We start from the raw sequence: 15,807 nt of genomic DNA, 5'->3' as shown, positions 1-15,807 counted from the left end.
TATTACTGATACTTCCTTCTCACTCTATTGCTCACCTCTTTCATTCCCTCAATTATTCTTGCCTCTTACCTCTTTCTCTCTTCATTCGCATGTCCTTTCTCCCTCTCTATGAGCATTGCACTTGACTTCACTTGCTCTCCTTACAGCTACTTTCCCCATGTAGGTCACAACCTCTCCATCTCTCAGCTACATTGCAAAGTGCCCCACTAGTTAAATTGGAATGGCCAGTCGGGAGATGAATGAGCTCATGTCTGTGTACCCACTCATCATACCTAGTCATCTCAAAGCAGAATTCGCTGCTGTTCAGGATACCACACAGCCAACAGCTGTGTATCTCAGTGGGATAACACTAAGAATTCTTGGGGGATTAAGGTAACACACAGAAATCCAAAATCAACATTTTAATCAGTCAATAGAGCAGAGTAATTATATATGAAATATTTTTAGAGATATTTGGCTGGACAAACAGGCTGCCCATCTTTAATAGATTAATCATGACCTTTAATCCTTTCTCCCTCCAGAAATAATATCTAATTGCATCCTGAACTTATTTATCCCGCCAGTTTCAATCTCCACCTCCCCCAACTCGTCCCTCCTCCCCAACCTGTGGTAATTTATTCCACAGCCTTCGAAAACATCCCTCCAAGATTCAAGATTCCTTTATTGTCATTTAATAAAACAGGTGTAATATTGAATGAAATTTCCTGTAGTCTGCTGCAAGGCAGACATATTTGCCATCAGCAGAAATTGCTGGGTGCCTCTTACAGTCAAAGAAGGAGAAGCAAAAGAGAGTCCCCCCAGAGTGACCGAGCATCTGCGGATTCGCCTCAGGCACTCCCACAGCCTCTACAACTGTACAGACTCCAGTCCCAACCATCGGTAACCCGAGATCCAATTTTCACTCCTGCACCTATTGATGTTAGTAGACACCACTCCCACCAGTGCAACGAATAAACCTGAATGTCTTTTCAGTCATTTAGTAATTTCAGATTTCCCGACATCTTCACCTCAAAGTGCTCGCATTTTGTAACCATCACAAACTTCTTAGGAGAATGGCAGCGACACTTTTAATCAGCTTTTCTTCATCAGAAGCTGAGGTCCCTCATCGGGTGTTTCAGACTGTCAAGACCTCAGCTTCTCCCTGTTGTAGAGCTCAGCTTCACAGCAGACATCCTGTCCTTTACTACTTACTCCATCATCTCCAACCCAGCTCCTCTTTTCCACGAATGCAGAATATCTTATTCAAGACTTTGTCGTCTGGTCTTCCTTTCTCATGTTTCTTCCCATCCTTCAGGTTGTAAAGCGTTTCACCCACCTAGACTCTAACCCTCACCATGATCTTGACCACCTTTCAGCCCCTGCAAACCTTTAGCTCCTCCCTCTTGCGACAACCACCAAATTTAAAATCATCAGATCTGTCATGGATTCATACCTGTAATCTCCCACATTGCTTTATCCCCTGATCTCTCTGGTCCACTCCCATCCATTCTTATCTGCTTCTTCGATTAGCTCTGCCCTTCAAGAGTTCAGGATTCAAGATTCCTGTATTATCATGTGAACATGTAATATTACACAAAATTGCCTTCTGCCTGCTGTAAGGCTAAGAGTTGCCATCAGTTTCACTGGGCGCCCCTTACAAAGAAGCAAAAGAGATTGTCTTCGGAGTCGCTGTGTGTTCGTGGATTCATCTCCAGTTTTCTGCAGCTGTAGAGACTCCCATTCAATCTATCGCAACCCAAGTTCTAGATTCAAAATTCTAACATGATCAGTAAGCTATCGGTGTCCAGGGCCCTTCAGGATGCCCCTTTTGCCGTCCTCTCGAATCCCAGCTCTGGTTACCATGAGCAGCCCTTAATCATCATCTTTCCTGCAGGCTATGTGGATCCCCCCAGCCACTAAGCCCCTCACTGGTCTGCTGCCGTGGCCACCATCCTATAAGGTTGTCTTCTCTGCTTTCCTTCTCAACGGAGGCTGTTCTCCCAGTTTTTGGTGCCCTGCGCCAGTCCGCTGTTTGCCATAGTCTGCAAATCCTCATGGCCACTGCCCAGGTGCCGCCCTCTTGAGCACAGCACAGACCATGTTTGCAGAATTTTAGTTTCAAAACACCATCAGCTCCTGTTATGGATCCAGAGGAGCCCAAAACTCAGCAGCAGTAAAAATTCACCAAGACAAATGGTTACTTAAACAAACGTTACTTTTAATTTTTTTTTAAACATGAAAACAGGGTAAAGCTTTAACTTATTACTATTAACTTAACTTAACCCCTTACTAATTCTAAATGCACATGTTCAACGCTCTCTTCTCCAAGTTCACTGGTATCAGGCAATTCTTACACTATGCACAGAATTCAACATTTATGAATTTTTACCAGACTCTGGTGCTTAATGTTAAATGGTTACTGCTCAGGAAGGTTCTTGTTGGTTTCAGAGAGAGATTTGTTGCTCGTTGGACCCACACCAAATGATTTACTTCCATCAGTCACTTCAGTGTCTTGCCGAAGAAACTTGCCCCATCATGGGTTTTCCCAATGATAGCCTCTTCTTCCAGGTCACCACAGAGCTCCTCTTATTTCCCTTATTTCAGGTGAAACACTCTAGCCAGCCATTTCCTCTTGTAAGGTCCACAAGGGTTTTTCAACAGGCTGAACTCAGAACTCACGACCCATCTTCAAAATGGTATTTTCAACCAAGCTCGCCAGCTTATCATGTTGTAGACTTAAAAGTCATTGCAGAACTGAATTCTCTCTCTCTCCCTCCAAAGAATCACCTTTTTTTTCTCTCTCTCTCTCTCTCTCTGCTTGCAAAACCACATGACCCCCAAGGCTCCAGATCCAATCTTTGAAAGATCTCATCAGCCTCTTGATCCCAGACTCTTACATTTGCAACTGCTTCTGAATTTCTTAAGCAAAGCAGTCTCATTGACTTTGCAAAGGTTCTGGTGCCTGAGTGTCCATCTTGAACAAAGCATTTGCATTTTAAATGAGATCTCTTTTGTGAAGTGTTAATGTCTGCTTGTGAAGTGACCTACTCTCTAAACTCCACAATCTATCTCTTTTAAAGATATTTATATATAATATAAAATATAATATACCCCATCACAGCTCCTTAAACAATTTAATGCCTGTAAGGAGCTGCTAGCATTAGGGACAGGCGGTTGAACCCTTTGGAGTAGCACTGTGTCTGTGTTCTCCGCTCAACCGGGTCCACACCAGCAGTTCTGGCAGTGTCGTCATTTGTTCCCCTTAAAGAGACAATAGACAATAGACAATAGACAATAGGAGCTGGAGTAGGCCATTTGGCCTGTCGGGCCAGCACCGCCATTTTAGATCATGGCTGATCATTACCATCAGTACCCCTTTCCAGCCTTATCCCCATAACCCTTAACTCCATTACCCACAAGAGTCTTATCTAACTCTCTTTTGAACATAGTCAGCGAATCCGCCTCTACCTCTCTCTGTGGCAGAGCATTCCACAGATTCACACTTCTCTGGGTAAAAAAATGCTTTCTCATCTCCGTCCTAAAGGGCCTACCCTGTATTCTTAAACTATGCCCTCTAGTCCTCGTCTCCCCCATCATTGGGAACAAGTAATCAGACTTCACCTTGTCTATCCCCCTGATGATTTTATATACCTCAATCATGTCCCCCCTCATCCTTCTAAACTCCAATGGATACAAGTCCAGTTTTTCTAGCCTTGCTGCATATGACAACCCTGCCATCCCTGGAACTAACCTTGTAAATCTGCGCTGCGCACCCTCTATAGCTAGTATGTCCTTCCTCAAGTTTGGAGACCAGAACTGGACGCAATACTCCAGGTGAGGTCTCACCAGGGCCCTGTATAACTGCAGAAGGGCATCTCTGTTCCTATACTCCAATCCCCTCTTTATGAAAGTCAACATTCCATTTGCCTTCTTCACAGCTTTCTGAACCTGCATGCTAGCCTTCAGTGACCGGTGAACAAGTACACCCAGATCCATTTGCACTTCCCCACTCCCTAGCTTGTCTCCATTTAAATAATACTCAGCTTTCCTATTACTTCCCCCAAAATGAATAACCTCACATTTGTTCACATCGAAATTCATCTTCCATTTAGCTGCCCACTCCTCCAGCCTGTCCAAGTCCCTCTGCATTTTCCTTACATCCTCCTCACACCCCACACCGCCACCCAGTTTAGTGTCATCTGCAAATTTGCTCATGTTATTCACAATCCCCTCATCCAAATCATCAACATAAACTACAAACAACTGAGGACCCAACACCGATCCCTGAGGCACTCCACTCGTCACATCCTGCCATTCTGAAAAAGACCCATTCACTCCAACCCTTTGTTTCCTATCTCTTAACCAATTTCCTATCCATGTCAGCACCTTACCTCCAATACCATGCTCCCTGATCTTGCCCACTAGACTCCCGTGCGGTACCTTATCAAAGGCCTTCTGGAAGTCCAAATACACCACATCCACTGGCTCTCCCGAGTCCACCCTCTTTGTCACATCCTCAAAAAATTCCAGAAGGTTAGTCAAGCATGACTTACCCTTAAGGAATCCATGCTGACTAGCCCTTATACTATTATTACTGACTAAGTGTTCTGCTATTTCTCCTTTTATGATGGACTCCAATATCTTCCCCACCACTATAATTTCCCGTTTTCTCCCTCCCTCCTTTCTTAAAAAGTGGCACCACATCAGCCACTCTCCAATCCTCAGGGACCTCCCCGGAATCTATGGAACTTTGGAAAATGTCGACCAGTGCCTCCACAATTTCCATAGCCACCTCTTTAAGCACCCTAGGATGCAGCCCATCAGGCCCTGGGGATTTATCAGCCCTCAGTCCCAACAATTTACTCATAACCTCCTGCTTCTGGATCCGGATATCCATTAGATCCCCTACCTCCCCAGTAAAGTTCCCCAAGTCTCTTGGTACCGCATGACCACTACCCCCTAACTGACTATAACCTATATCCTCCTTGGTGAAGACAGTTGCAAAGTATTTGTTAAATTCCTCTGCCATCTCCTTGTTTCCGGTAATAATTTCACCCTTGCCCATTTTCAAAGGGCCAATTTTAGACCGAACCAATTTCTTCCTCTTCACATACTTAAAAAAGCTTTTGCTATCCTCCGCAATATTATCTGCTAATTTCCTCTCGTACTTCATTTTCCCATCTCTTATGGCTTTCTTAGTTACCCTCTGATGTTCTTTGAAGATTTCCCAATCCTCTAATTTCCCACTCCGCTTCGCTATCTTATAATTACTCCCTTTGGACTTGATAATGCACTTGATTTCCTTAGTTAGCCATTTGCATCTCCTAGAGCCTTTCCTCCACTTTGGAATAAATTTGTCCTGAATCCTGTGAAAAATGTCCATAAAAACCTGCCATTTTTCCCCAGTTGTCCTCCCAGCTAGTGTATCTTCCCATTTTATTTTGGATAGCTCCTCCCTCATAGCTGCAAAATTCCCTTTATTTAACTGAAGTACAGATGCTTCTGACTTCCTTTCCATTTCCCTTTCTAATTGCAGCTTAAAAGTAACCATACCATGGTCACTATTCCCTAATGGCTCCCCTACATCAAGGTCACTTATTAAGTCTGCGTCGCTGCACAGCACCCAGTCCAGAATCGACTTCCCCCTGGTAGGTTCCTCCACTAGCTGTTCCAAGAAAGTATCTCGTAGACATTCTATAAACTCACTCTCTTGTGTTCCTGCCCCCGTCTGATTATCCCAGTCCACCTTCATGTTGAAGTCCCCCATAACTACCGTATTGCTACCACTTTGACATGCCACTCTCAGGGAAGAGCTCACTTTGCTGTTTGTCTTTCCATTTCTATAAACCCTCCAAAGCCTTATTTTTGAAAATAAAGACATTTAGTCAAATAGCATCAGCCCCACTCCTCTATTTGCTATTTTTCTTTATTTCCCTTCCACATTGGATCTTTTGAATAGGAGCAGCAGTAGGCCATGGCCTGTTGATCCTGCTCCACAGCATTCAATGTGATCATGGCTGATCTGATGATAGGCTCATCTCCACCTACCTGCCTTTCCCTCATATCCCTCAATTCCCCTACTATGCAAAAAAGTCTATGCAATCTTGTCTTAAATAGGCTTACTGAGGTAGCCTCTACTGCTTCCATATAATCACCACTCTCTGGGTAAAGCAGTTCCTCCACATCTCTGTCCAAAATCCCTGAATCAAGGCTGTGCTCCCTAGTTCTCATCTCACCTCCCAGTGGAAAAAAAAACTTGCCTACCTTCTTCTTATCTGTAGGCCTTTTATAATTTTATATGTTTCTGTAAGATCCCCTCTTATTCTTCTGAATTCCACCGAGTACAGTCCCAACATTTGAGCGTTTTCCTTACACTGGGCACGTCAACATTTTGTAAGACACTGTAGATACAAACTGGTGCTGCTGTTTCCCCTCTGTAAGGGCTACTACAGTCTATTCCACATGATTAGAAAAGTATTCACCATTATCTCAAATGCAGTTTGATCGTCACCTTAAATGGCAGCAATTTTCCCCTTCTTGATGTGTATATCATTTCAAAAACGGTGGCAGATCCCGAGAGCAAAAAAAAAAATATTATTAAAGGAGATTAAAGCAAAGAATTTTATCAGGAAATATTTGAAGTCATGCCGAGGAGACAATCAATGTAATTATAGCCTGCTCTCAGCATGTAGAGGGAAGAACTAAAGAACTGTCAGGATAGAAGATATAAGCATTCCGTCATTGTTCCCTGAATGGGGGTGTGGTTAGTTGGAGAAGCTATTACAAGAAACAATTGGTAGAAATGGCAGTCTGTGTGGAAGTCGATGAAGGTGCTGCATTTCGGAGCAGACCCTGAGCTGTTGATCTGACACCGTGAATTATAGGGTCGGTACATTCTTGACAGAGTCTTGTGGAATATAATGATAATCCCAAAATGGACAGGAAAATGGGTTGGCTACACTGAACTCGTCTTATCCCAAAGTTGGCAACCTGGCAGCTAAACCAAATAAAATAATTTTCAGCCTGACTCAACCCAAGAGGAATTGTCTGCAGGAAATGAGCTCAGCACATCCTTCAACAAGTGTCAGGAGACTCAACTGTGTATATTCCTCTCCACATATTTCACCTCTCGCCGCCACCCCCTTCCTTCCACAACTACAATAGGATTCTTCTCCTTCTCACTATATGGCCCAGCAGGCTGCCTGTTATTTTGATTCCTCCACCAAACATTCCTTTCTTCTCCTCCATCCTTTCAGTAAAGGAACGATTTGCTTCAGGACATTGGATTTATTTCTTGACCATCCCAATCCAATGACACCTGTCCAGGAGTTTCCTCCCAACAGCCAGACCTGAAATCCAGTTGAAACGACTTACTTAAACTTCTTTCAATTTAGCATGCCGTAGTTAATGCCTGAGGTGTGGTTTTCTCAACAGTGAACAAACAAACATGATGACAAGAATAATATTGTTGTGGTTGTGGAAGGCAGAAGGTGGTGCGAGGAGGAATGGGGAAAATGCAAGGGATGCAGTTGACGTCCTGACAATAGTGGCAGAGGGAAACACTAGTTGAGAGGGAAGGAATCTATTCCATGCTGACATTTTTTTCTGAGGTGATTCCATTCATTGTGTAAACACAACTCCAGAGGTTGTCTCACGTTAATCCTCTGCCTCTGTCGCACACCAGTTTCTACCACACTGTTCCATTCAAGGTCCATGTAAGTTTGAGGGACAGCAAACTTACCACGTCCTACGGCCTAGTCTCAGTGTTTAAGACTTTTTTTAAAATATTTTATTTTAAAAGACTTAAGCTATATATATATATTTTCACCTCACACAATATTGTGTGTCAATATATATGCTTGTAATATATATTCCCCCCCCCCTTTCCCAAATATTAAATAAACCATAAAAGGCAAAGAAAAGTAAGTTTAAGCCTTTATAAAATGATCTCTTTTGCCTTGTACCGTCAATCATCCTGTCATTTAATACTCCTCGCATCCAGCTTTACTTTAATTCTTTATGATGCAGCCAGCATGATAGAAGGCCCTTCTGCCCCACAAAACCCATGCCGGCAAATTATGCTTAATTAATGTATCAAGGCCTACTAATCTACTCCCTCCCTCTCAACAAGGTAAATAGGAATCGAATAACGGACACCAGACATGGAATCCCTGGAGCATCCACACCACTTCAATCCTCAGATTACGATAATAATCCATGTTTGGGCCCCACATCTTATCAAATTCAGACATTTCATCTTTAATATTAACCATTGCATTTGAGTGTGTGAAACATTGTCTTTCCACTTTATTGCTCGTCTTGCTATCAACAAAAGAAAATCTAGGATTCTCTGCTGGGTGGAGGATAAATATACAGAACTCCAATTATCCAAAATGGTCAGGACCGGTCCTCTGTTGGATAAACATTTTTTTTCAGATAACTGGTCATTTTTTAAAACCAGCCCAGTAGTAACAGCTAATCGCTTGTATCAATGTTTAAACAACAAGGAAAGGCTTTTTTAAGTATTTCTCAGCAATAAAATGCTGGCCACGGCTGATCACCGAGACCATCCAACCGCTGCTGCCAGTCCCCGACACGAACCCACAACTGCCGTTGATCCCCAGTGAGGCTTCCTGGGCCTGTGGAACACTCACTGGTGAGTCGGCGGGCTTCCATCTTCCTGGTGGCCAGAGCACCCGATGCCGGAATCCCAACTCCAAATCCTCCCCTCGACCTACCGCAAATGCACACCAGGGAAGTAGGCCGAGGGGAGGATTCAGAGTCGGCGTCTGGTGTGCCGAGAAGGGGAGGGGAGGGAACGCCATTGAGCCCGAGGTCCCGCTCCCGCCCGGGATGCTGCTCTCCTTGGTGACGCCAGGACGAGGGATCCTTCTGACCGCTTGCAGTTTGAGAGGGAGAGTTGGAGAGAAAGGTCAAGAGGGGTAGGTAAAGAAGAAATGGAAAGAGAGAGGGGAGGGAGTTACCTGAATGAGGACCATCGTCGTTCTAATTTCATGTCGGGAGAATTTTTTTTCAACCTGTGAGATCAGTTGGCTAAATGAGGATTTTGGAGAATCCAATTTTTGTTCTTTATACCCTTCCCCACCCCCTCTTTTTATTATTAAGACAAACAAGTAAAGGGGTGATTTAATTACAGATCAGAGATCATCTTACAGAACAACATGATCACATCAGAGAAGTATATCTTAGATAAGGGAATTTTACATGTATAATTTTTACATGTATAATAACAGACAGTACAAGTTATGATTTAATAGTTGAATTATTATTAATTATAGAATTTGATGTCTTGAACAAAATACATTATTTAATACTATAATTTACAATTGATATGTGATATGTATATGATATGATTTGATTTATATTTATCATTGGTAAACCTTGAGTGAAGGGTTTTTGTTAAGCTCAATAAAAATATTTTAAAAAGAAACGTCTGAGGATGGGAGAAAAACAGAGCACCTGGAGAAAACCCAGGTCACGGGGAGAACATACCAACTTCTTTCTCTCTTACTGTAAGGGACGCTAAGCAACACTAATGGTGTCTATTTACCTTTCAGCAGGTAGAAAGCAATTTCAAGTAATATTACATGTCTGAACTAGACAATGAAAAGTATCTTGAATTTTCAGTCTGGTTTGGGGACACCAATACCCCTGAGCGTAATGCCTTTAAGAGGTAGTGGACGCATCCCAGGACATCACAGGCAAAACCCTCCCCAACATAGGGAATGCTGCTGTCGGAGAACAGCAGCAATCATCAGGGATCCACACCACCCAGTACACGCTCTGTTCTCACTGCTACCATTGGGAAAGAGGTATAGGTGCCACAAGACTCACACCACCAGGTTCAGCTGTTACCCCTCCACCATCAGATTCCTCAGCGACAAACTCAATCAGGGACTCATTTAAGGACTTTCACTTTTGCAGATAATTGATTTTTTTCTCTCTGTATTGCACAGTCAGTTTGTTTATTTGTTTACATTTATACATTGAGAACTGTTCTTTTTGTGCTACCAATAAGTGGTAATTCTGCCTTACCCACAGGAAAAAGAATCTCGGTTGTATGTGACGTCACGTATGTATTCTGACAATAAATCTGAAATCAAATCAAATTGGATTGTATATGGTACACCAGCGGTTCCCAAAACATCCCCCCAATGACATGACAGGGAACGATGACAAAAATAAGGGCTTCAGAAGCTTCAATTACACTTTGATACTTTAGACCTTGTTTTAAAAAATATATACCTGATATGCCTGCTGTCCCAATAACAAGGCTGTAGTAAACCCTGGAAACCCCCAGGACATCCCCAGCAGCTGCAATGTCATCAGGCATGTAAGGAGCAGGGGAAGAGGGGCACATTAGAGAGTGTCCTCTCTATTACGAACAAGTCAAACTAGACTTACCGCACAGTGGACTGATAGACCAAGTATGAACTTGTGGAAAGTTAATTCAGAAAGATTTATAACTTCTGTAATAAACAATGATTGAGCTGCAAGGTTTTGTCAGGACCTGCCATTGTCAGTGGCAACTGGAATGGACAGCCCTTCTTTTGTCGTATCCATTTGAGATTTCTTCCACATTATATTTTTAGTGACTGCCATCTTTATATATTTTTTTGTTTAATTTAGGCATACAGCACAGTAACAGGCCCTTTTGGCCCACAACCCCATTGATTCCCCAATATACCAATTAACATACAACCGCAAATATACTTGAACAGTGGGAGGAAACCCACTTAGACATGGGGAGAACATACCAATTCCTTACAGAATGTGCTGGATTTTAACCCGGATTGCTGGCGCTGTAATAGCGTTGAGCTAACAATGCCGCTTCTGTTTTTCCTTCAAGCAATTTTTTGGCAATGAACCCAACAACCAAACTCACAATCCTTGCTCCATTCCATTCTGTGCTCGGTTCCCCCACTTCCTTATGAAAGAATTAAGCATACATTAAAAACTTTACAGACTTCAAAAGATAAAATGCACTCCCACTTTAAGTGCACCAATTCCTTTATATTTTATCTCCAAATCTTTTAAAAAAACTGAAGCCATATAATTACATGACCTGGTTTGTCAGGTGCAGTCCAACTTGACTAAAATTCCATGCCATTTCCCTAAAGCGAAGATGCCAAATGGTCCAGTCTCCCCTTCAACTGATTCTCTCTCTCTCTCCATCTTAGTAGGTGCTGAACATCAATACATAATGAATAGAAATTCTTTTGCAAAGATGTAGCCCGATAAAATTTGGTTATTTTCCTTTCCCGATGTGAATGACTGCACCCCTAATTTCACATTCTGGATGTAACGTCAGAATCATTTGGAAGCAGAAGTCCTCTCATGTATCAAATCTAATATTCTGATTATTCCTTTACTTTGCCACGTTTCACTCGGGAATTAAAAAATGCTGAGTGGCGGGTGATGCGGATAAAAAGGACTTTTTAATTTTCACTCGCTCATTATTGACTCTGATATATTATTCCTTGATACCAGGTGACAGATGGAGGAACCATCAAACAGAAAATATTCACATATGATGCCCTGTTCTCCACAAATTACACTCACACTGATGAATATCAGAAGAGGGAAGACTTGGTCTATCAGTCCACTGTGCGGTAAGTCTAGTTTGACTTGTTCGTAATAGAGAGGACACTCTCTAATGTGCACAGAGTAAACTATTACTGATGTGGTAGATGAGAAAGCATCATGTTATTTTTATGTGAAAGTTGCTGTATACCGTGATCGTGAAAATATTGTAAGATCTGCCATTCACCTCTGATTGTCAACAAATTGACAGACTTTCCCTTCCCTCCAATTCAACTGTTGCCTCATTCAACCACCAATGCTGCCAGATTCAGGTGAAAATACTTTTTCCTTTATCATGTGACTTTTCATTAAAAAAAAGAAGCAAATACCATTGTAAGGTGATGAGAAGCCAGTGTCCTTTGTTTCTCCTGGAACATTTGTTATGTCAAAGATTCACAGAGGAACCATCTATTTGGTTGACAAATATAATCCAATCTTTACTAGCCTTAATCTCAAAGAGGATTAAATATTCAATTGAGGAAGTGATTCTTCAACTGGCGAGTCCTTTCCTGAAGATCTACACTCTGTTCTTACAACATCAGAACTCAGAAAATGTCATAGAGCTCAGTTACAAAATGAGAACAGATCTGATTTTGTTTCAAAATTAAAAGGCAATCTAATTAGTGCATTGAAATGATAAAGGGATTTACTAAAGTATATTCAGAGAAAGTCTAATTGGTAAATCCTGAAAAATAATAGATTGAAATAGATCTTGGTCAAGTGCATCCATAATTTTATCTTTCTTGGATAAAGATTATTGAATGGCATAGTACATTCAATGGACCAAATTGCCTCTACTTCTCACTTGCTTTCCTGGCTTTTACTTTCAAGTTCCTTGAACCGAATACACTGGACAATGAAGATTTCACTTCCTGAACACTGTTGACTGCATTTTATGGACTTTGAGTTGCTGATCACAAGCATCACCTTAAAATTTCCTATCACGTGCCATTTTTTTAAAAAGATATTACCTATTTTTATGATTTCCTGTCATATTTTTAATTCTACTTCAAGCATATAAAACCATGAAGTGCCTCATCATTGAAAATTTATTTTCTGCATTTGCACTTGGACTTCTTCCCTGCTGATCTTGGTGCAGACTGTGACGAACACGACGCAAGGTTTCACCAGCGCATTGCAACCATTGAAAAGCTGTATCAGGGCAACTGGAATCCATCAATGCTAACTGACTATTGTTGGACACTGACATGAGAGGCATCAGATGCTAGGTACAAATGAAAATCAATGGAAAAACACTTTTAGGTCAGTTGAACTAATGCAATGTGTCAGCATCAATATGCTAAATCCAATACATTAATTTAATGTTTCTCCAACTTCTTACATGCTTTAGGAAATCTGAACTTATCTTTGTATTCAGTTTAAAGTTGTCTATCATAATCCCCGATTTTCTTTCAGAAAGCAAATATTTTGAAAAAAAAATTGTTGTCCAGTGTTATTTGTAAACTGAAGCGGAATCAAACTGTGTCTTGTCACCCTTGTTTCAGCCTTCACTTCTCCTTGAAGATATGGTAGAAATAGGGGTGTAGTGGGGATGGAGTTGATGGGAATATGGTGAGAATATAAACAGAACCATGACCAAGTTTGGTTATTAATAATAAAAGTAGCTCCTGTTACAACATGGAGCAGCAGCAACAAAAATTCACCAATATCTTAAAGCAATCATTTTTATGAAGAACTATTAATAATACAACATCTTACTTAAATCTAAACTTTACCCCAACTCTGTGCAAATATATATGTGTATGGGTGTGGATCACCCAGTCCATTGCAGCTTAGGCACAATTCTGAAAATTCAATTCATAATTCAGTCTTCGATATCTTGTGTGGAAACTCAAAATCTTTAAGCTGATGTTCAGAAGTAATTATGTAGTAGGAGAGACAGCGAGTCATCAGACTTCTCATAATTCTTGTTGAGTTGCTTTCATAGAAATGTTTCTTCATACAAATGATTTATCACAATTCCCTCCCCCCCCACATTTTCTTGTGTAGAAATGAAGTATGGAACTTGTGACTTTACAATGCTTCCACAAATCCAGACTAAACTAAATAATCATCCAAATGATCCCAATCCAAATGCAAGCATGATCTTGCTTTCTTTTTCCAGGTATGGGTCAGTGAAAAGTGACCATTACAATAGCCACAGCAACATTGCTGTCTCCTGACAAAGCAGCCGAAGTGACCATCTATCTCCGAATTCACTGTAATTCTGTCTTCAGAAGACTTTGGTTGAATAGTAAAATGCTGTTTTTTCAAATGTTGTTAATCACATGACTTGCTGGAGTCTCTTTGAGTAAACATTCCATTGTCATACTATTTCAATTGAACAATAACATTGGTTTTTATGATTTTGAACATAGGTGTGTTATCTGTGAGACTGTCTTTCCCTGATCCAACCCTCCCCCACAGTAACTTAACTAAAATATAATATATATTAAAAATAAAGAATAACATAAGCCTGTAACACTCCTCATTTATTGCACTATTAGAACTTTTGAACAAGTTTTGCAGATGCTGAGCTGCTGTTTGCTATTGTATCCAATACAATGCAAATCTGATGGCATTTCACCATAACTGCCACAGAACGAAGCAATCTGAGCAACCAAGATCAGGGAAAAACCAGTTTCCTGACAGGCTGTTGGACCAATTCCTGATCACACCTCCCCCCCACCTCCCACCAACTCCTACTTGCTCCCCTCCTCCCAACTTGGTGAAAGACAGAGAGAATCCAGTGCAATTCCTGTCATTATAGATTAAAGTATTCTCGCCTCACAGCTCGACAAATTTGATTGCAGAAATTATTTGATATTGGAATAGTGATGAACTGATTAAATTTTCAGCAAAATCCAATCTTTACTTTTACAGGAAGATGTCTGAAATACATTTACTGGCTCTTGATCTTCTCAGTGTGATGGATTTTGATAATTTTCCAAAGTGAGTGCTCGAGTTTCAACCTTGCTTGATTATGATACCTTTCAACAGTAATCTCTGATGGTCTGGACAAAAAATATGTACAGCAAAGTCCCAATTATATTGCAGGTCAACAGTGATCAACATAGAAATGATCGGCCCGTCGGAATCTCTTTAAGTGGAGATTTTGTCGCAACTTAATTGGGATGTTAACAAGAAGCCAAATCCCAGCAATTAATTAACTCTTGACATTCCTAACAAAATAGATCTTCAATTTGGGGGGAAAAATTGCTCATTCTCCTTCAGTAACTGCTAATTTTCTTGGGTCATCTCTGAATTTTCACTCTTGTTCCTTATGTCCAAATTTACCACTCTCCACCCTTTTTGCCCTAACAGTCTATGCCACGTTCCCACGTTTTTTTAATGATGTAGAAGGACGCCCGTTCAGCCCACATCTAAGCTGGCTCACAGAGCAATCCCAGCCCTCAACTAATTTCCCATTTAACCTATTCTCACATTCCCGTCAACTTGATCACTAGATTCTACCACTCATAGTCAGGACAGGTTACAGTAGCTAATTAACCCACCAAACTGCACGCCTTTCAGGTATAGAAGGAGGTGAAGCAATAGGAGGATAGCCATGAAGAGCTCCACACAGGACACCACTCAAGTTCAGGATTGAATCAAGGTAAGTGGAGTTGCAAGGCTGCAGCTCCACTCGCTACACCACCGTGCTGCTCAGATGCATCATCTCGAACTGCAACCTCCATTTTCTGCCACAGTCAGCTACAAGGCTATTGAGGGGTGTCCCCCCCCCCCCCCCACGCCCGCCTTCCTGCAATCCATAGGCTTAGTCTGTGATATTATTGAATCGGAAGCCGTAAAGCAGCGTGGCTTTTTTGAAAAATCTATCACTTGATCTTCCTCAAATCTTTAACTATCACTCTATTCCCAAATTCTTCTGTATGAGAGCTTCTTGAAGAGGTGGTTTTGTGTTGTTTGTTTGTCAAACAACCTTAGCTGCAGTGCAAAGTTACCAAATGGGATAATACGAAGAATATTTTTTTTTTAACCTAGTTATATTGATGGCAGTCACACAACTGCCAATTGGCTGTTTGCCAACAGAGATGGAAGGGTTCTAGGAAGCAATGTGAAGCAGAGTTTCACTGAGACTGTGTTTTCTGTATTGCATTTTTCATGCGATCAATCATGATTATGGAAACCCCTTATGATTTACTTAGCTGCCGTTTTGTTTCAGATCCAACTGCCAAAGACTTAATTTTTTTTCAATTTCTT

At 41.4% G+C, this 15,807-nt stretch overlaps 1 protein-coding gene across 1 annotated transcript in view; it reads left to right on the top strand.

Moving 5' to 3' along the window:
- The window catches only part of igsf21a (immunoglobin superfamily, member 21a), a 348,063-nt gene that overhangs the window by 94,782 nt on the left and 237,474 nt on the right, over positions 1 to 15,807 (top strand). The window contains exon 3 of the mRNA XM_069918989.1: positions 11,491 to 11,612. Coding sequence (XP_069775090.1) covers positions 11,491 to 11,612 — 122 coding nt within the window. The remainder of the gene's footprint in view (positions 1 to 11,490; positions 11,613 to 15,807) is intronic.

This window comes from Narcine bancroftii, chromosome 2 (assembly GCF_036971445.1).
Source record: "Narcine bancroftii isolate sNarBan1 chromosome 2, sNarBan1.hap1, whole genome shotgun sequence".
NCBI lineage: Eukaryota > Metazoa > Chordata > Chondrichthyes > Torpediniformes > Narcinidae > Narcine > Narcine bancroftii.
This window is presented reverse-complemented; position numbering and strand designations above follow the sequence as displayed.